We start from the raw sequence: 20,961 nt of genomic DNA, 5'->3' as shown, positions 1-20,961 counted from the left end.
AGCTGCAGCAGGCTGTAGCATATATACCGATAGCAATAATGTACATTCCAATTAACTGCCGCAGCGCATATAACAGATTTTCAGGATACATAGAACTGTGACATTACATTAAGAAGGCAACCCCCATTGAGCCATTAGTGATCTCCATATCGCTCACCCCCACCCCAATTGTTTACGGTGGCCTACGGCGCGCAAAGTAATGTCCGCCTCCAAGCAGACTTTTAAACAACATTCGTGTCGCAACACATCGCAAAACTGCCGCATCAGATGTCTCATCGTCCCATAATTTTTTTTTTTTTTAGTTTGGTTTTGGCGCCTTGTTACAACGAGCCCCGAACAACTTGTAGTAGTATTGGCGGTCCTACTACTTGCGACACAACTAACGAGAACTTGCAGCTCTTAAAGTTATTAAAGTAGTAGTTGCAATAAACTTAATTCGGCTGCAGAATTAAGCGGCGAGGAGGTCGGCGGCTTGTCGAGAACTTCAAACGGCTGTGAAGCCGTGTATAGGTTTTCGAAGCCGCAGTGAAGAAATGCTTTGAAGAACAGTTCATCCCGGTCCGGGGCAGATATTCAAATTGAGAAGTATTTGGATGACTGTAAAGCTTTTCTTTGTGAGCGTATGTATGGGTGCGCTTAGGCGGATGCCAATGAGTAATTATTCCTCTGATCCCCGCCGCGGCGGCCGCATTTCGATGGAGGCGAAATTCTAGAGGCCCGTGTACAGTGCGATGTCAGTGCTAGAACCCCAGGTGGTCGAAATTATTCCGGAGCCCTTCACTATACGACGTTCCTCATAGCCCGAGTGGCTTTGGGACGGTAAGCCCCCATAAACTAAACCAGTTATTCCACCGACTGAATGAAGCCTAATACTCCACCTCGGGGGCTTCTCGAAAGCACACTCTACTAATTGCCACCTAAATGCGCGAGAGAAACAGAAGCACCCTAACACGAATGCGCCTATATAGGGGTAATAAGGGAGTAAGCTGTCTTCTAGGCACTCCCTTGCGCTATGGACAGCTTACTTCCTTTTTTACTGCTTTCTGTTTAGCGTGATATAAACCAGTGCAACGCTCGACTGACCTCCGAGTGGGCGTGGCGTGGCGACGACGTTTCGTCCGCCGGGGCTGCGAATGAAATAAACATCGACCGTCGTTGCCTGGCGTGCCTCGGATGCCAGCCGTCGGTGCAGTGATTTCCGCGCCGGGCGCATTGTTTCGTGGAGCGGTGAATGACGAGCGCGCGGTCCGCGGTGAACACTGGCGAGGAAGTGGCCTTCCGCACTTCCGCAATGGGTGCACACGCAGGCACACCACGTGTATACGACGTGCTCTGTATACTTTCTTTGTCTGCCAAAGCTGCAATGTTAATTTCGGGGCAGCGGCGTTCGCATTTCAACTGGGGCGAAACCATTTGCGTACATTTCTGCTCTTGTCAAATAACACCGGGCCGTCGAAATTAGTTCGAAACCCTCTGCTGCGGCGTCCTCCATATATTTCACGGTGGATCTTCCTTTAAAAAATTTTTTTACACAGTCTATAGACTGTCCATAGACTCCTGTGTACAAAGTCTAAATACTCTCTATAGACAAACCCTAGAGAACAGTCTATAAACAGTCTACTTACAATTTATATAGATTTATGGTCACACACATTTAGTAGACTGTTGTCTATAGCCTATGAATGGACAGAAAGAAATATCTGTAGGAAGGCAATAGAGTCTATAAGAAGTCTATAGACCATTTTTGTAAGGGCTGTTCCTCTTAAAATATGGAAGTTTTGCTTTTATTTTTTTAAATGTCCATATGGATTCAGTCTACTTTATTTTTCCCTGCGGGAAGCCGCTGTTTTATACAGCGCAGATTTACGCGATGCAAGTCGAACCCGGAACATTACAGGAGGAAGTGCAGGCCGCCGTATACCCTATCCTGTACGTTCTCTTTTACCCTGCATGCTTGTCAGTACGAATGCAGCCAAGATATTTTCTCGTTCCCGTACTTAATAGCCGTTGTCAAAGCCGCCGACTTGCGTAAGCACTCGTCGAAAGCCGCACCCAGTAATATGCACTGCTTCCCTGTATACCCTTGGCCTCCTGGCGTCATAGTAGCCTATACAGAAAAGCGATTGAGAAAGAAGCTCCATCACTGTATTGTCTGCCGGGGAGACCCACTCCAGATTGCGAGGCTGGAGACGTGTCCAGTGGTGGAGAGGGTCACCTCCATTCGCCTGTCTTATCTGTCTTATCTTGTCTTTTAGGGGTTTTTGTGAGCCTGATACGCATGCGTTGTTTGGTGACCCAGGCCGTTTCTCGATTAAACTTCAGTTGTCAGTCCAGCGTTGTCCTGTGTACTTCTTCTCCCGGTGTCCCGTTCTTTCGCTGGTGAAGTTATGTCTGTCTTATCTGAGTCGCGTGCACCTGATAAGTGAGGTGGGGGGGGGGGGGGGGCGGATGAACGGCGCTTAGTCTTTCTTTTGATGCCCATGCCCTCCCGTCTTTTAGGTGCCCTTATCGATGGCGCTGTCTGCGCCTTCTTCGTTGCGATGAGGACACTCTCGGCTTCTGCGGGGATTGCGAAGGGCGCTGTGCCCGAAAAGCGTTCCCAGCCTCGCTGTTCGTCGTGGCCAGTGGTGGTGATCCATTAGGGGCCGCTGTTCCCCTAGGCGACGGTGTCGCCAAAGACTGCGACAGAGACGCGTATAGGAAAGTTTGGCGCAGAAGCCCGGCCGACGCCAGCGAGCGGGTCGCTGTGTGTATGCTGGCGCTGGAGGGGCGCTTTCGCGCGTTGAAGAAACGGCAAGTTCGAGAGGAACAGGACCGGTGGCTGCTGGTCGAAGTAGCTATGTACCGTAATAACGCGAATGCGGGCACCACTTGTTGCCCGCCTCCTCTCCATAGCATTCGTTTTTACATCGATCCCTTGTAAAAATTGTCTATAGACAGTCTATAGACATCTTATAGGCTCTATTGTCTTCCTATAGATATTTATTTTTGTCTGTTCATAGCCTATAAACTAGCTATAGACAAAGTCTACTAAAAGTGTATGACCATAAATAGATAGATTGTCTGTAGACTGTCTACAGGATTTGAATTGAAATAAAAATAGATAAAGAAAATTATTTGCTTCCACCGCATTTCAGGTCAAACAGACTTGACCATGGGTGGAAGATTAGAGAAATTAAATGCAAAACTAACACTTATCAAAACGCATTTTTCCCATCTAGCATTCATGACTGGAATCGCCTGCCCCATGAAATTGTTGAGTGCCGTTCCGAGTCTATGTTCCGCGCGTTACTGTCGGATGTATGAGTGCGCAGTTGGCTTTCTTTTGGCTTTTTTAATCACGCGGTCTTCGTTCTTGTTGGTCCAGCATCATTTGGTCAGTTGGCTTTTTTTTTTCGTCATGTCTTTTTGTTGTTTCATATTTCATTCATTTTGTACTTGCTGTGTCATGCCTTGTTGTATTGCTTTTTTTTTCTTCCTCTTTTTTTTCTGGCCTATTCTTCTGTTATGTATCCTCATCCCCCCTGCAATAATGCCTTCGGGCGCTGCAGGTATTTCCAATAAATAAATAAATAAATATATAGACTGTTCTCTAGGGCTTGTCTATAGACAGTCTATATACTTTATACACAGGAGTCTATGGACAGTCTATAGACTCTCTAAAGAAATGTTTGTACGGGATGGTTCGTGGTGGCATTGGGGTCGGCGTTTTACGTTTGAACCGAAAACCCACACACTCTAAACACGAATGCGCGTATGTGGGTGTAAAAAGGGAGTAAACCGTCCTCTTACTTCCTTACTTTCAATCTCTTTACAACATTTTTACCCCTTTTTACACCCAAATAGGCGCATTCGTGTTTAGAGCGTAGAAGGAGCGTCATATGGGTGTTTTTCTCTCGGACAGGTCGGCAATGGGCGGGGCGGAGCCAACGGTCCCTTAATTCCGCGCTAACGCGGTACGTGCGTGCTCGCCGTGACTCGCGTGCGCAGGGCGATAAGTGTCGCGTATTAGAGCCGAGCGGTGGCAGCGTGCTCGGCGGCACCAGCTCAGGCGGCCGCGTCGTCTTTGGGGATTGATTGAGTAGCCTCGTTTTCCTCAGCGCGCTCTCGGGTGGGCGCCTTTTAATTGCTTCGCCTCCGGGGAGAAGGGACCGATTTGTTGGTCGTCAACCTTTTTCCCAGCACGCCGATGACCGCTCGCTGCAGCCTACAGCGAAAGCAGAGAGAGCGTCGTAACGCCGGCAGAAACCACGCGTGTGTTTTCGCTCGGCCATCGCAGCATCGAGCGAATCCACTACACTGCGAGTTTGTAGCGTATGGTCTATGGAGAAGAAGGAATGGTCTCCTTTCTTGCGCATGAAGTGCGGGCTCGTCGCGGTGCTCTTAAAGGGATGCCGAGGACAAATTGAAATTGGCCGGTATCGATAGCGTGCCGCGTCCTAATCAAAGAGAGACCACTATCACCAGAAATGGAAGCGTTATAATCTATAACAAGACCCCCCCCCCCCCTCCCCCCAAAAAAATCTGATACAGGTGTCGCCATCACCGGCTGATTTCGGAAGTAAAATGCGTACGTCGACAACGATTTCTCTTTATCGCCGATCTCGGAGGCTACTCTACATTGTCGTTCACTTTAAAACGGTGGTCACGGAGGTCCTTTACGGTACAAGAACGTGACCAGTTTAAACCGACTGGCGGGAAGGGGTTGAAATGAAATTGTCTCGGCGATATATGTGTCTATTGTTGCCCGACAAACGTCAATATGTACCCCCAATAAAGCTAGAGGATCAATTTTTACTGCGAGCAATATTTCATGGAGTTATTCCTCAGTGCCCCTTTAAACGCGATCTCACATCCAGACGCTTGGTGCTGTCAGATGGTTCTGTCAGAACGGAAGTCCCCCCCCCCCCCCCCCACACACACACGCACACTCTGTGCCGATCATGGCTACTTCTTCATGGATCCTTAAGTGTGCTACGCCCGCTTAATTTACACATACGTGTTAGAAGCTATAGCGCAGATGATCGAAACGGGGAGTATATTTATTGTATTATATCGATCAATAGAGTTTTTAAAGATGGTTGCGTGAATTGGCCGAATGTGAAACGGCCTCTGGCAGTAGTCGTTTGCGCTATTCAGCCTTGCTTAGCACGAAGTTTCGGGTTTGGATATCAACCGAACTTTCATCATCATTCCCACCATGAGGAGGAGGAGGAAAAACATTTATTCAGAGCACAAAAACTGGGTGGGTTCAGTACGAGAACCCATTGGTCGCGATCATAATCCGGCCCCTCTCAACCAGCGATTTCTGGTCGAGTGGGCTGTGGCTATGAAGGGTTGCCTCCCAGCGCTCATGAGTCGGATCGGGATTGCTGTCCAAGTCTGGGTTTTCTTGACATTCCCAAACTGTGTGACAAAGTGTGCCAACTGCTCCACAGAAGGGGCAGGACGAATCGTAGGTGTCTGGGTACCTACGATTCGTCCTGCCCCTTCTATGGAGCAGTTGACACAACCCACCATGAGCCTGGCTATGCCCACTGCAGGGCAAAGGCCTCTCTCATGTCTCTCCAATTAACCCTAACCTCCTGTGCCAGCTGCGGCCACCGTATCCCCGCGCAAGCTTCTTAATCTCATCCGCCCACCTAACTTTTTTGCCGCCGCCTGCTACGCTTGCCTTCTCTTGGAATCCACTCCGTTACCCTTAAGGACCAGCGGTTATCTTGCCTTCGCATTACATGCCCTGTACAAGTCCATTTCTTTCTTTGCTAAAGTGGAATACGAAAAAAAAAGCCCGCGTGCTGAGGTATTGGTGCCCATTCAAAAACCTCGATTGTAATAAAAAATTAGGGACCCGTCGCGACGTCGTGCCTCATAGAAGCCCACGGCGTTTTTTTTTTTTTGGCCACGTGAGATTCCATTACTCAAATCTCTCGTCCTATCGGGCATACTGCAGTGTGCCCTCAAGCGTTGAGCTTCCGGACCGCGCTTGTGTGTCAGACATACTCACAGGGGCGACTGGAGGCCATTGTGTATCAAAATTCTGATGGACCGTGTAGCGCCTAACGAACCGTGCACAGCGTCCGAAGTGTATACGCGCAAGGTTGCCTGACGCCGCTTTTGTTAACACAAGGACAATGCGCTTTGTTTGATGATCGGGCCGACTCCTGCGCGATTCTTATTGACAGGTTGAGTCGGGCAGGAACTGCTGTACGTGTTGTGAAGTTCACAGGTCACTGGTCGTGGTCCGAAAGGAAATTTCCTTCTTCAGTATTCGTTTACCTGAAGTTCTCTTTAGGGGCAACTGTGCAGAACCGCCTTTTCCCCTTCGTTTCATGGGGCGCCACCGTTCGTGAGGCACCGCTTCGAGCTTCAAGGATGCCAGTAGTAAGCGTGTATACAATCCCGCTCAGTATAACTTGCAGCGAGAGCCCAGTGTTAGTGAAAATTTGTGCATCTGCAAATGCCGACTGCAGATGCTCGCGAGCTCAGTGGGCATTCAATTGGTATAAAGCGCAACCCGCACTACGCTCTTCGCCGATGCGTTGCAGGTTATACTGTGCGCGGCTGTACGTACGGTGCTGTCCTAGTGCGTTACCGACAAGTAAACGCAACGTGGTTCCGGCATCGAAATGCTCGGACGCGTGACTTTGCGTGTTTTTAAAGAGGTGTACCGGTCTACTGTGAGAGCGTTTGAGTGTCACATTTGTACGGGAACATACACTGCGCCCAGTAACTTTTTATATTCTCTGAGGCTACCGCAGTCAAGTCAATAACCTAGCGCACTCAAGTGTCGTTTAGATTTTGGCTCAACCCATTCAGTGTTGTTCTGTCGCATACTGAGAGTCACTGTTGCGTTATCTCTGTTTTTCTGTGCGGCACACCATATACGTATTGTACACCGTGCACACATTATGCAGCATGCTGCGCTGTAAGATATGTCGCTTGCTACGCGGTACACTGTGCAACACACTTTGCGGCATGCAGTGTTGCATATTATGCGATACACTGGGCGACACACTATATGCGGCATGTTTTGCTGTACACTATATTGTACACTATGGGACACACTATGTGGTGCTGTACGACACACCATGGTGTACACTACGTTGCACACTATGCAACGCACTATGCGGAATGCTTTTCGGTATACACTATATGTTATACACTATGCGGCATGCTGTGCTGTACATCATGCGGCACACTGTGTGACACACTATGCGGCATGCTGTGCTGTACACCATGCGGTACACTGTGTTGTACACTGTGTGCGACACACTATCCGGCATGCTGCAGCGGTACATTATGCGGAATTCGATGCAAGCACAATATGCGGTGTGCTACGCGGTATTCTGCGTGTAACAGTATGTGGTAGACTGTGCGGCACACTGCTGTAGGGGGTGCATTGTGCGGTATGCCATGCGGGTACGCTATATGGTATAGGATGTACGGTACGCTACGGCGCACGTCTTGCACTGGACAGCGCTCGTACGACCGCGCTTGGCAGCAAACAGCTACGAGGAAGACGCATCGACCTGTCGGGACTTTCTCTCCCCGGGCACAGGTGACGATGTGCGTCTTCGCTAATCGCCGTCGGCGCGCACAAAAGGGCCCACGCGTCGCGTGGCGCTATTATTAGCCCTCGCTCTCCGGGCTGCCACTACACGGTGGCTGCGCGCACTCGCCTATACTGTTGCACGGCTACTTTTACTGCGCGCTTATTCCCTGGAAGCCTCTTCGGCGTCTCTCGTCTCCGCCGCCGCTTCATGCAGTGCACGTCTGTCGGGCACGTGCCGGCAATGCCTCCTCCAGCTAATACCGATATATTATATTGCGGGCTCCGTTCTCCGCCGCTGCGGCCGTGCGGAACGGCTGTGTAGGCGCTATGAGTGCCCCCCCCCCCCTCTCGTCAGGCGTGCACCGAATCTGAGAGGGGGGGGGGGGGGGGGTCCGTCCGTCTGTTACTTGGACATCGGTGCACGCTTGCAGGGCGATCGGCCCAACTGGCTAGTGGTGCTTCGAGGCAGCTCTGGATAAGTGACCGCGTTGTTTCGGGGCAGCTCCATTGTCGATCACTAGGACGGGTGCGCGCAAATTTTCCCGGTGTCTCGTTTAGGCAGAGCCGACTTAAAGCGCTCGCGAAACGCCAAGAGGAGTTTGGAAGCAGCCAGCTTTGCTTCGCGCCCCCTTCAGACGGACGAGGAGCTGTACACGTAGCAAGATATTCTTAGCCATTAGAGATTAGGAAGACGGACACTACTTGGAGCATGCAAGGGCCCCAGCAGAAAGGAAGAGGTCATATGGAGAAAGTTACAGGCGGGGGTTTTTTCCCAACCCACGAGCACTAAGCAGATGGGATTCGGCTATCCAAAACCCGAGGTGTAAACAGTGCAACGAAATTGCAGACATGATTGGGGACATGCCCTATCCACAACGAACCAGACAGGAATATAGAGTCCTGGGAGCCTTTAAATGGTCAGCCACAAAGAAGAACAAAAAAAAAGAAAGTCATCCGTCTGGACCTGGACACCGCTGACAGCCTGCTGAAAGGAGGGGGAAGATGACGGTGGTCAAGACTCAAGTCTTCATCGCCCTCTGATTCCTTGGCGGGTGCAAATAGTTATTTCTTCTTCTTCGTGCTGGACGTAGTGATGGCGAGCAAGATCGGCCTGAGGGAGCCCGTGCTTGTGTCCTCAATAAACACTTTCCACCACCACCACCACCACCAGCGGCTGGTGGCGACACAAAGGGCCCGTGTAATCCGGGCGTCCTGGATACAGCCTCGGATGTTTCTAAAGCTCGACGTCTAGGAGATGGTTAGATCTCCAATATCTGTTTCGTTGCCATGCCTGCATGTCCAGAGTGCGATGCGCAGGGTTCGCTGCCCAAGCCCCGTGTAGATTTTCATCGCTAAAGATGCGGAATAATACTGTTGGCAACGGAAGCATATCCCCAACTCAAACGCACAACGAGTTGATTCAGTTATCAAACAAAGGAGTCTTTTAACCTCGACAACGAAGCTCTTGTTGATAACGATTAGAAGAGATTAGGATCTTGTTTAAATGCAAGAACTTCGCATGTTCTGAGGCGGGAATCTGGTTCCCTTGCCAACAGCGCAAGTATTTTGTATCTTTAGTGATGGAAGTGTGCACTCCGCAGCTTGGGCAGCATACCTTGTCCCCCTTAAGGAATGGGCCAGAGGACCATATTTGCTCCCACGTAGGGATCGTAGCAGACTTTTCGCCTTCTGGTGCACTTAGCTTTGATGCAGCGTTTCAAATAGTGAGAAAAATAATTCGCTCGTGATGATCGAGGTTCCCGTCCGACACTTTCCGCCCCTTACAAAAATTTCTTGGGACAGTCTACAGACTGCCCATAGACTTCTGTCTATAAAGTCTATAAACTCTCTACAGACAAACCCTAGAGAACAGTCTATAGGTATTACAAATTCTATAGACAGTCTATGGACAATCTATAGATTTATCGCCATACACTTTTAGTAGACTTTTGTTTATGGACAGCCTGTAGACTACGAATAGACGAACGGGAATATCTATAGGAATGCAATAGAGTCTATGAGAAGTCTATAGACTGTCTGGAGACCGTTTTTATAAGTCGCACTTCCAGCGACTATAGTCGCTATAAGCCTGTTTCACATGCAAGCTAACCGCTCGCGAATACCGCCGCCGCGGCGAATACACCCTCTCCGCGAGCGGTTAGCTTGCATGTGAAACAGGCTTATAGCGACTATAGTCGCTGGAAGTGCGACTTATAAAAACGGTCTCTAGACAGTCTATAGACTTCTCATAGACTCTATTGCATTCCTATAGATACTCCTCTTTGTCTATTCAAGCGGCGGAGGAAGCTCCAGCGGCTGGAGCGGCGAGGTTCGGGCAAGTTGGAAATTTTCGCGGCGGCGGCCCGGCGTTGCCACGCGAATATGTACGCCGCACGTACGAACTCTGGTTTAAAAAAGAAAGTGTATAAAGTGCTGTTTAATGCTTAAAACTCAAGAATTATATTTATTTAAATAAACTTTGAAAGGAAATGACGAAATAATGCTTATATATTACGTTTTTTTGTGTTTGCAGGCCACCAAAACCGGTCGCAAGCGCATATATCTTTTGCCAGCAACATTGGTTTTCGCAGCGGTGGTAAACGCGGAGCGGCGATGCACGTGAAACGAAAGCTCGCGAACCGCTTCGCAGCGCCGCGCCGCTGTTCGCTCTGTTCGCCAATTCGCTTGCACGTGAACCGCCCTATAGACGCATTTCCAGCGACTATATAGTCGCTGTAAATGCGTTTTGCGTGCCACTGGGTCGGGCAAGGAAGGTGTGTCGTCCCGCAATCCGCGTAAGTGCCTTTCCCAAAGCGTTAGACCCGCGCTATTCTTTGTTACGACCGGGACATGTTTACGCCTTGTCGCGGCGCCGTTTGCGAGCGACGTCGGTCGTACCTATACGCACCTAATTGAGCCTCCGCCCTTACACTCTCCATTTGGCTCGCATCCACGCTGTCGCCTGTGTGTACAGCGTCTGCACCTGAGCTGTGCGTGGTGCGGTACCCGGGTCTGTACTGCACGTAATGCTCGCCATGCGAGCGGTCACGTGATCCTTTTGTGCCCGTCCACCCATCTCATTGCGATGCCGGACAAGCGAGAGCCCGCGCGTTGCGTCACGGGACTGGACCGGGCTGAGTGGTGTCCCCGCCTCTCTTATCGTCCTTTGCGGCATAATTTTCCCCCCTGCGACGAGAACAGGGCCGGAAACCGCCTTGGTCCTTGAAGCGCGTGGTGAGCGGCGCCTCGGCAGCTTAGTTCAAAGCTGGGGAAAGCTGCTGGGCAGCGTCTCTGGCACGCGCGAGCTGGCGAGACCTTGAAAAAAAGTGGAAGGGGGTACTCGTTTAAGGTATGAATTAAACGAGCCACCATTTATCTCCAGCAAAAGAAAAAGGCACTGGGCAATCAGACAGTGCTTAATTGGGGGGAACGCATTGTCTTATTGAAGAGTATTTAGCATATCATAGACGTATACCGGATTATTGGGCGTCTACTGCGCATGCGCTGTAGCACCACTTGGCCCTGCCCCTGCGCGTGCGCAGGGAGAGTCCGGAAATCCGGTATGCATCTACGCTATACTACGTCTCCGTTTTGCTAAAACTCTCTATACTGAGAGAGTAAGCGTTTACCGTGTAACCCAGCCCTTGGGCGGCGGACTATATTGGGTGTGTGCCGTATATTTGGAGCGTGTAGATCCTTTTCGGAAATGCTTATCCAGCGCAACTGTGCACGCTCACAGAATGACAAGAGTAGTACGGGCGCAGTTCGACGTGGCTTCCTGCGTACTGTGACGCGCTTGATTCGTACTCTCCTTACAAAAATTTCTTTAGACAGTCTATAGACTGTCTATTGATTTCTGTCTATGAAGTCTATAGACTCGCTATAGACAGACCCTAGAGAACAGTCTATAGGCAATACAAATTCTATAGAAAGTTTATAGACAATCTATAGATTTATGGCCATACACTGTTAGTAGACTTGTCTATAGACAGTCTATAGACTATGAGTAGACGAAAAGAAATATCTATAGGAGGGCACTACAGTCTATAAGAAGTCTATAGACTGTCTATGTACCATTTTTGTAAGGGATCGCCTCGACCCACGGCCAGAGACGCCAGTAAGCTAACCCGACACTTTTGCAGAGGGTCCGTTAAGCACTGGGTGGCCACGCTGAATCGCGGTCCAGCCCACGAACAGGCAGCAGGCAAGGCCGATAAAAACCGTTTTGCGCTTCCTATACCGCAACAAAACTTCGTCTCAGTTTGTATTATACAGCTTCGCGCGTCCTTTCCTTGCGGGCAATGACTGTTGTCTTTGTTAACGGTCGCAAAGCGAGGTCGCCTCTCCGTATTGTTTAGAAGGCAGCGAATGACTCGCGCTGTGAGGGAGCGTGTTTCTTGGCACACTGGAATGTCCTTCCATACCCGTCGGGCCGTCCGCGTGAAACCGCTATTTTGCCGTCCACTTTCCTAGCTTCTGGCACTGGCCTCTGAGGAGGCTCGCAACGTTGCCTCGGGTGAGCAATTCCTGGCCGGCCGTGGCGGTGTAATTACCCGCGAGAGCCGCGGTCGACCGCTGCTTCTGGGTTCTAAATTCGCCCTGGTCACTTAGCGCGGGGCACGGCGCAGAAGCAACACCTAGACTCTCCTGCACGGGTGCTGCTGCTGAGGTAGGAGAGACGGAGGAAGCGCGTTTCTTTTGTCGGACGATGGCTTTCGAGCAAACAGCTGCTGCTGGAGCCCATCACGACTGACGTCAGCCGGGGTCGTGTCTTTTAATAGGAGTTTCGCATTATACGTGTGCAGGGCACTTCACTTTTCCTCCCTAATGGCTCAGGCGGCGCGTTTTTGCGCTTTGCACTTCTGGCTGGCTGCAGCTCGACCCGGCGGCGACGACGAAATGAGGAAAAGGCGCGCGCTTTGCCCCGAGGATGCGCGCTTCTAACTCTCTCTCTCTGATATGTCCAGATATAGTATATACTCCACCTGACTGCTAGATGTATGCAGTGAGCGTGTGTGTGAAGTCCCGCAACGCTCGCTGCTAATCTATATAGTCGGTGTTGTTGCTATAGCTCAAGAATAATCACGAACAAAGCGGTCATGGTTGTCGCATACCTCCCCGAGCGGCGCAGGTAATTGGCCCAAAATGGGAAAGGGATGGTTTCACGTTGGTCGTTTGTAGGGTCAGCGTCTGCCAATATATTTCCAACATTGCCCAATATTGGAAAGGGGTGGTTTCACATTGGTCGTTTTGTGGTGCCAGCATTTGCCAATATATTTCCAATATTGTTCAGTATAGGAAAGATATGGTTTCACATTGGTAGTTCGTAGGGCCAGCGTTTGCCAATATATTTCCAATATCTGGCCTACTACCGGTGCTGCTTGGGTCGTCTTTTTGTCCTGTTTTTATTACGGTGACAATTTCACCAGCTTGCGTGTCTCTGTAGAAGCTGTGAAAGTTTTGCGAGCCATTAAATCGTGCGCCGACTTTTCCAGACTTTCCACACCCAAAAAAAGGTGTGTACGCTTGCTGATTGGTCGGCACCGGTGTTTCTAATAGACAGAATATTTCGGCGACGCCACGCCATTCACTTTCCACCTTTCCGTCCAATCACGCGTTTCGCTCTCGCGTGCACCGACATCTCTGCGATGATTTGCGCTTCCTGATTGGCCTTGTATATACGGACGCCTCCACAGCTTCCACGCACACTGCGCTGTACTATGGTGAGACCGAGGATGTATATCGGCGACCGCGGAGTCGTATAGTATATATTCCCGAGCCTCACTCCGCCTTTCCTTCTCTTCATCTTGTTTCCCTTTCCTTTCGCTGTCCCGCACGACGTGCACACGCCTGGGGCTGCGAGTGCACGACTTTCTCCGGCCGTATACCTCCCCTCCCAGCTGCTCGTTCGCATGTCCGACCTGTTCTCCCTTTCATACAGTATGCGCCTGCTCTCGAAGCGCGCCCGGATCGCTTATAAGCTGCGTTATACGCAACGATGTATGTGTGTGCTTGTACGTATACATACGCGACAGTGGACGGCGCTCGCCCGCGAGTCATTAATGCGGGAACGAACGCTGCCGCGGGCCACGAAATATATTGGACGGCGGTCGGTTCGCGCGCGGGTGGCCGCGCACTTCCACGGTCTCCTTGGCGGTGGTGCTACGCGTCCACGCAGAGGTTCTGTTTCGGCATCGATTCTCCCTCCGTGAATGCCGAAGGAGTATTCGGATGCACGATCGTGTTGGCGGGGGGTCTTAGCCGTTGCTTCCAAAGCACCCGTATGCGTATATACGAAGCGGAGACTCGGTTTCATGAATCTTAGCTGGCAGCGTCTCGGGGGGTTATGGTGCTCCACTGAACCTTGTGCGTGCGTGCGCGCGCCCGCGTGTGTGTGTTTGTGCGTGCGTGTGTGTGTGTGTGTGCGTGCGTGTGTGTGTTTGTGCGTGTGTGTGTGTGTGTGTGTGTGTGTGTGTGTGTGTGTGTGTGTGTGTGTGTGTGTGTGTGTGTGTGTGTGTGTGTGTGTGTGTGTGTGTGTGTGTGTGTGTGTGTGTGTGTGTGTGTGTGTGTGTGTGTGTTGCACTGGCGGGTACGATTGGCCATGCGGTCTCTTCTGTAGGGGGGGAAGGGGGTATGCCCGACGAGAAACGTGGAAGGCGTTTGATACGGTATTGCGTTGGAGTACAGAGCGTTTTCTCACGTATGTTTCGATTATTCTCGTTTATTACCTCGGAGCTTGGTCGCATCAGTATGCGAACGTGTAAGGTGCGTGAACAGAGGTCTCTCGGTGATAACCGTTGGTCCTGGCCTGTGCTCCCTTACAAAAATTTCTTTAGATAGTCGATAGACTGTACATATACTTCTGTATATAAAGTCTATAGACTCTCTATAAACAAACCGTAGAGAACTGTCTATATGAAATACAAATCATTTAGGCGGTCTATAGACAATCTATGGATTTAGGGCCATACACGTTTAGTAGACTTTTGTCTATGGACCGTCTATAGACAATTGGTTTACGGGGGTTTAACGTCCCAAAGCGCCTCAGGCTATTAGGGACGCCGTAGTGAAGGGCTCCGGAAATTTCGACCACCTGGGGTTCCTTAACGTGCACGGACATCGCGTAGTACACGGGCCTCTAGAATTTCGCCTCCATCGAAATTCGACCGCCGCGGACGGGATCGAACCCGCGTCTTTCGGGCCAGCAGTGGAGCGCCATAACCACTCAGCCACCGCGGCGGCTCTCTATAGACTATTAATAGACAAAATAAATATCCATAGGAAGGCAGTATGGTCCACAAGAAGTTTATAGGGTGTCTACAGACCATTGTTATAAGGGCTGGCGCCTCGGTTTGTATGTATACGGCGGGCGTGCAGTGTGTACATAACGGCACAACGTACACAGATGCGCCTCTCGCGTTATAGGTGGGCTTCGCGTGCAACCCTGTTTGACGTCGGAAATTGACAGCCACGCCGCCCTTCGCTCGGTGTGTAGACTGTCGTCCGTGGTGTGCGCGCACACTTGTAGCGATGGAAAGGCGGTTGCTGGTCGACAAACATGCGGCGTCGCGAAAGACCACGTCGATCTTGGGCAGCTGGGAATACACACGCTGAACGCGCAGACACAACACAAGCACACACCTCGAAACGTACGCACGTACCACCACACGCACGCCAAGCGAACGCACAGCACACAGTATGTGGGGCTGAGAAATGACAGAGATGCGTGTGTGTCACAGCTGCCGTCCCACTTAATTGAGCAGCGAAGATGCGTATCGACATTTCAGTCCCAGAACTGCAACACTCAGAATCTGTCTGGAAACCTCAACATCCATTTTCACGTTTGGATAGGGAACCGGTCACAGTCGTCGAAGTGCAGGTTTCCCTCGACTATTTTCGATGTCAGCATCGGACACACCACCCCTCGGTTTAATGCGACATTTTACTCGGTCGTTGCATACCAGAGAAATATTAGCCAATACGTTGTTTACCGGACGCCTCCCGCGCCGGCGCAGTAAGGGGGGCAAGGCGGGGCAGGAGGTTCCCGATAAACCGGTATACGTCTATGCTAATACCTCTCCAATATTCCAAAAACGTCTATCCGGTAAATATACTTTTTTGACTCCGGCCCCTAACTGCATATCTCAATTACATTTCGTCGGTTTGTCTGAGGCAGTTTGTAAACATCTTGCCCAGTCTTGATACCTCGCGTTTTTTTTCGTACACTGGGGTGTGTGGTCACTTATTTCCCGTGTGCGCCAAAAACGTGCTGCAGTGATAGGAGAGAGCGGACGTTTTTACCACTCATAGCTTTCTCCGGCTGTATGCACCTGGTAGCGAGCAGTGTGCGCATCTTTCACTCAACAGCCAGAGACAGCCGGAAGGAAGGTGCTATTCAGCAGTGTTTAATCGATAGCACTGAGATAATATATTCCTGATCGGACGATCGCGAGTTCAGATCCTGCGGCGCCCTTTTAAGCGTCACGCTTCGTTCGCGTCGGCATTTTGGCGCCACTTGTGCGGAAGTATAGCGGGCGGAGCCGGGCTGCCCCCCCCCCCCCCCTCCTTCCGTCTCCGATTTTTGTGTATACCTTTCACCTCCACGGTTCACCGAACGCAGCGCACAAGCAAACAGTCCTCGTGTCCCGCCGTAGCAGCGGTCGCGTGAATTCGGTCCGCCTCACGAATGCTCTCACGCGCCTCCGCGGTGGTTTGTGCGCTTGCGATGTGCGCGAGAAAGTGCACGCATGCATGCAGCACGCTCGCGCCAGGAACGCACCTAACCGGTTTCCCCCTCCCTGCGTCACCTCCACATCTCTCGCCGCGCATCTGTTCGCATCTGCTCGACGTTACGAGCCTCCTCCGAGCGGTAAATACGAAGGAAGGGTCCGATCTCCGTAGCATCGTCGCCCACCGGCGCGGCCACCTCCTCGCCCCTCATCGCGCAACGTGTTCCGTGCCCCCTTTCCCGCATTTCTCTTTCTCAACCCCTCTCACCCAGCTGGGTGTCCGTAGGGCCGTCGATGCTCACGCTCAGTCGCGTCCTCTCCTTTGCCGGTGAGTGCCGTGCACTGCAGCCGCTGCAACAAGGGGTATACGAGCGGCGCAGATCCTCCCAGCTGTCGCCGCCGTCGGCGAACCCCGACCATCTGCACAGAAGCCGCGTGTTGCGTCTTCGGGGTTTCCCGCCTGTTGTTCCACGACTGCGCTGCCGTGTCCCCGTCGTCGCCTACCTCCTCCGTGTCCTCCCGGTTACGAGGGACCGAGTGGTTGCGCTCTCTGCGATAAGGACGATCGGCGGCGCACGTGCTATCTTCGAGGCGCGTGGCACTGAGCCGCTTGTCACTGCTGCCAGCATCCCCTGTCGTCGTCGTCTTGCAGTGCTTTTGTCCCGCGGCGTGACCGTGTATGTTCTTCTAGCCCTGCTGGTCGGTGTGGTGTCTTCGCACGTCGCGGCTCGGAGCACGCTCACTGAAAGCGCTCCAGCGTCTACGAGCTCTTTTCTTGTTGTACCTCTGGAAGAGAAAGCTGGAGAGCCGGAGGAGGCGTGGCCGGTCGGAATTTGGCGCCCTTGCTCGCCCACGCATTTAATTCGCTCGGATGCGTTCTGCGCTCTGACGTCCTGCCTGGTACTTACGGTCTCCACCTCAGGGGCCTGTGGTCTTAACCTCCGGGATTGTTTAACCTCGAATATTCTCCAGCTGTCACGGGTCATCGCCGGAGACTCACCTCGTCATATCCGATAGGACAGTCACCGCTTCCCGGTGACCCAAGGAAGGAAGAAGGAACGGGCGGTTGACTTCGTGTCGACGGGCACTGTGCGGAAGTGGGACGGCCTATGTGACATAACTGTCTCTTCCGGAATAACGGACTGTGTTTGCTTCCGCCTACGAGCGGCGCTCCATCGCCCCGCGCCACCGTCAACTCTGCGCTGGGCGGGTGCGGCCCCGTCGACGCCAGTTGAAGTGACGTTTCGGCTAGTCGAGTGTCGGCGTTTCTTGGTGACAGGCGCCGGGTGTCCGTTTGAGTGGCTGCGTCTGTGATGCGTGGTGGTTATGTACACTTTGGAACGGGGGGCCGGAGGTGACGTTCCGGTCCACGAGCAAGCACTTTAACGAGGCGGCGTATAAGGTGTGACTTCGGCGCCCGCGTGGCGTTGTTGGAAAGGCCAGTGGCCTCCAAGACCATAATCGGTGCAGCGCCGCTTCACGACCGTGGGATACGTTGATACAAGGACTACGGCACGTCACGCGTAACATTCTCGAAATCTCCCTTGGTTCGACGCCTATCCTCGTCAGTGTTGACACAATGACGGTATCGCCTTAGACGTCGACTTGTTCTTGTTGAGGTTGTTTCCGGTGGGTGGTCGTCTTCTCGCCTAGTGCGAAGAATGTTATTTGACCACCGCAGACGTTGTCGTTCACCGAATCTCTCGCTGCTGTGCTCTGTGTTTCTTCGCGCTTTGATCACGTGGGACAACGCGGGTCGAGTCGGTGGTACTTGAGTCCCATGCCTGTGCGCATCCTTGCGGTGATTGTTTAAGGGTGTGGTGCAAAACACCGGCGTCTGGAAAACAGTGCGGGTGGAGTGTGTTTGTGTGTCCGTGGGCCGCACGAGGGAAGAAGAGGCCATGGATTCTGTCTTCCGCTACCTCTACTACAACCAGGACGACGACTCCACCAGTAAGATATATTACACGGGGGGTTGGAGGGTGATCTCTGTGGATGTGTTGCGGGAGTGCAGTAACGTCTAATAGTTGAACCTCGTTATAAAGAAGGGACCCGTTGGTTGCTTCGTTGTAGCCTCTGTTGACCGAGCTTCCAAGGGGTATCGTCATTACTTCGTTATATCCATTATTTCGTTATAACGAGGTTCGACTGTATTCGGGTGGAGACGAACTTCAGGGCGAACAAGACGAGGACGGGGCAGAGGCAAGTAGAGGTTGTCTGGGCCATGTCAAGCTGTGATTTCACAGCTTTTAGCTCAGATATCCTTCCAAACTTCTGGTAAAATGAATTGAATTGAATTGAAAAGTATAGATTGGTGGGCACTGTCTCCCTTGCTTGGTCTTTGCTCTGTTCGCGCTCAGGTTCCTTACACCTGAGCTACTGCTCAACAAAAATCACCTGACGTTGTCTAAATACGAAAATCTTTAATGCGAGCACCCCATGCTCGTCGCTCACGAGTTCGGCCCTTTTATGTTGCAGTCGACAAAAACTGGCTGTGCTCGAGTATACAAATGGCAAAAAAAAAAGCTTCGTGCAGGAGCAGCACATAGCAGAGAACGCAGTTGCATACTATACTGGCGAAGAAAAAGCCAACTTTTTCGCGCTTCGCCTGACGTTTTGGCAAGCGTTGCAGCGTGACGGTAATACGGAACCTACGGTACACGCGTTCATCGAGCTGCCGCTGTTTGTTGATGCGGGAGGGCTTCGAGGCTTTAAAACGTTTACGTGGCGTCTCTCGACATGCGTCGAATTCTTCGCTCGCTTCTGCACAGCTGCCAGCCTCCTTAACGGGTTACGCCGCAGGAGGGGAACGCCAAGTGGAGGACGACACTCGTGTAATACTTCGCGATAAGAGCGGATGATTAAGAGGCTCAGTTCGCTCCTCGCTTCGCAGTGGACGCGCGGCTCGGAGTCGCAGGCATCTTATCTCGTTGTCCGACATCTGTTCTTCTTCCAAATTGAGTTCTCCAACCCATTGCCGGGACCCGCCGCGGTGGCTCAGTGGTTAGGGCGCTCGACTACTGATCCGGAGTTCCCGGGTTCGAACCCGACCGCGGCGGCTGCGTTTTTATGGAGGAAAAACGCTAAGGCGCCCGTGTGCTGTGCGATGTCAGTGCACGTTAAAGATCCCCAGGTGGTCGAAATTATTCCGGAGCCCTCCACTACGGCACCTCCTTCTTCCTTTCTCCTTTCACTCCCTCCCTTGTCCCGTCCCTTACGGCGCGGTTCGGGTGTCCAACGATATATGAGACAGACACTGCGCCATTTCCTTTCCCCAAAAGACCAATTATTATTATTATTATTATTATTATTATTATTATTATTATTATTATTATTATTATTATTATTAACCCATTGCCGGCGTAACCGCGTACCTGTTCATCTAGGAACACGAGAGCGAGAGCTTTCGAAATTCGCTGCACCGCCGAACGGCGCAACAGAAGCGATGCTTTCTTTCAACCTAAAGCGAAGCGCTCCCGTTCCGCGGAGCTATCCTGCGCTGGCAAACGACGCTAAGCCAGCGGGAAACTGCGTGTGCCGATGCTCTCTGCACACCTTCTGGCGTCGTCTTCGTTTGCCTTTCTTTTTTATTGTGTGTCCCCCGCGCGGTTGCGCACGCAGCTGGTAGCTCGGATTGTCACGCCTGCGCTTACGCGCGGCGTCCCGTTAGTTCCGTGCAGCTGTGCGCAAGCTCGACGGGCGGTTGCTGTTTTGATATCGTTGTCCGTTTCCCAGACGCCTACCGCGCTCTTTGTTAGAGCCCTCGGTAGCGTTTGATGACAGGTTTGGTCGCTAGTTGGTGTAGCTTAGCTTGGAGATGTTTTGAAAATGGGAAATTGCGCGTTAACAAAAACAAAATAACGTTCTTTTTTGGGTTCTATTTCACCCGGCTAATCATTCACTGCCCTTGACAGGCCGGACAACAACGCCGAGATCTGGTTTGGTTTGGTTTATGGGAGTTTTACGTCCCAAAGCGACTGAGGCTATGAGGCACGCCGTAGTGAAGGGCTCCGGAAATTTCGACCACCTGGGGTTCTTTAACGTGCACTGACATCGAGCAGTACGCGGGCCTCTAGAATTTCACCTCCATCAAAATGCGACTGCCGCGGCCGGGATCGAGCCCACGTCTTTCGGGTCAGCAGCCGAGCGCCGTAACCACTCAGCCACCGCGGCGGCTCAACGCCGAGATCTGGCTGCTCGGTGTTCTACCGGGGCTAGATCGTAGGTTCGTGTGCAGGCCGCATTGTGAGCGACCGTTATTCTTGCTGCCGTGTGCAGTAGTATTTAGACGTCCATCTCACTCCCAGAAGTGAAGGGCACCGACACTTCGGCACGTTGAAAAGAAATTCAATCTGCTTCTGAAACCTCCTCTGTAGAAGCCTTTACAGCTTTCCCTTGTTTGCGGTATTACTACGCTTGGGTGGACACTAGCGAGTAATTGCTCTTTAACTGAAACCTACTCCACTTTGCTAATGCCCCCTAAATGCATTCGACTATAGAACTGACCTACACAGTCAGTTACACGGAAACACGTGCTGCTGTTCAGCGCTTTTGCGAAGGTTCCCAGGTCAATCCTGCTGTTATCGAAGCGCATTAGTTTACCTAGCCGCACTGTGCATGGCATTCTTAGCGGTCATGTTCAAGCACTTGTTAGTTTGGGGCTACCCTAAAAAGACG

General features: G+C 51.8%; 1 protein-coding gene across 3 annotated transcripts in view; it reads left to right on the top strand.

Moving 5' to 3' along the window:
• Positions 1-20,961, top strand: part of LOC144101102 (cerebellar degeneration-related protein 2-like) — a 138,502-nt gene that overhangs the window by 54,094 nt on the left and 63,447 nt on the right. The window contains exon 1 of one of the 3 annotated variants that reach the window (XM_077634117.1): positions 16,434-18,237. The exons of the other annotated variants lie outside the window; for them this stretch is intronic. Coding sequence (XP_077490243.1) covers positions 18,186-18,237 — 52 coding nt within the window. The 5' untranslated portion in view covers positions 16,434-18,185. Of the gene's footprint in view, positions 1-16,433; positions 18,238-20,961 lie in introns of those variants that run through there. 3 annotated transcript variants of the gene reach the window in all.

Source organism: Amblyomma americanum, chromosome 8, assembly GCF_052857255.1.
Source record: "Amblyomma americanum isolate KBUSLIRL-KWMA chromosome 8, ASM5285725v1, whole genome shotgun sequence".
NCBI classification, from domain to species: Eukaryota; Metazoa; Arthropoda; class Arachnida; order Ixodida; family Ixodidae; genus Amblyomma; species Amblyomma americanum.
This window is presented reverse-complemented; position numbering and strand designations above follow the sequence as displayed.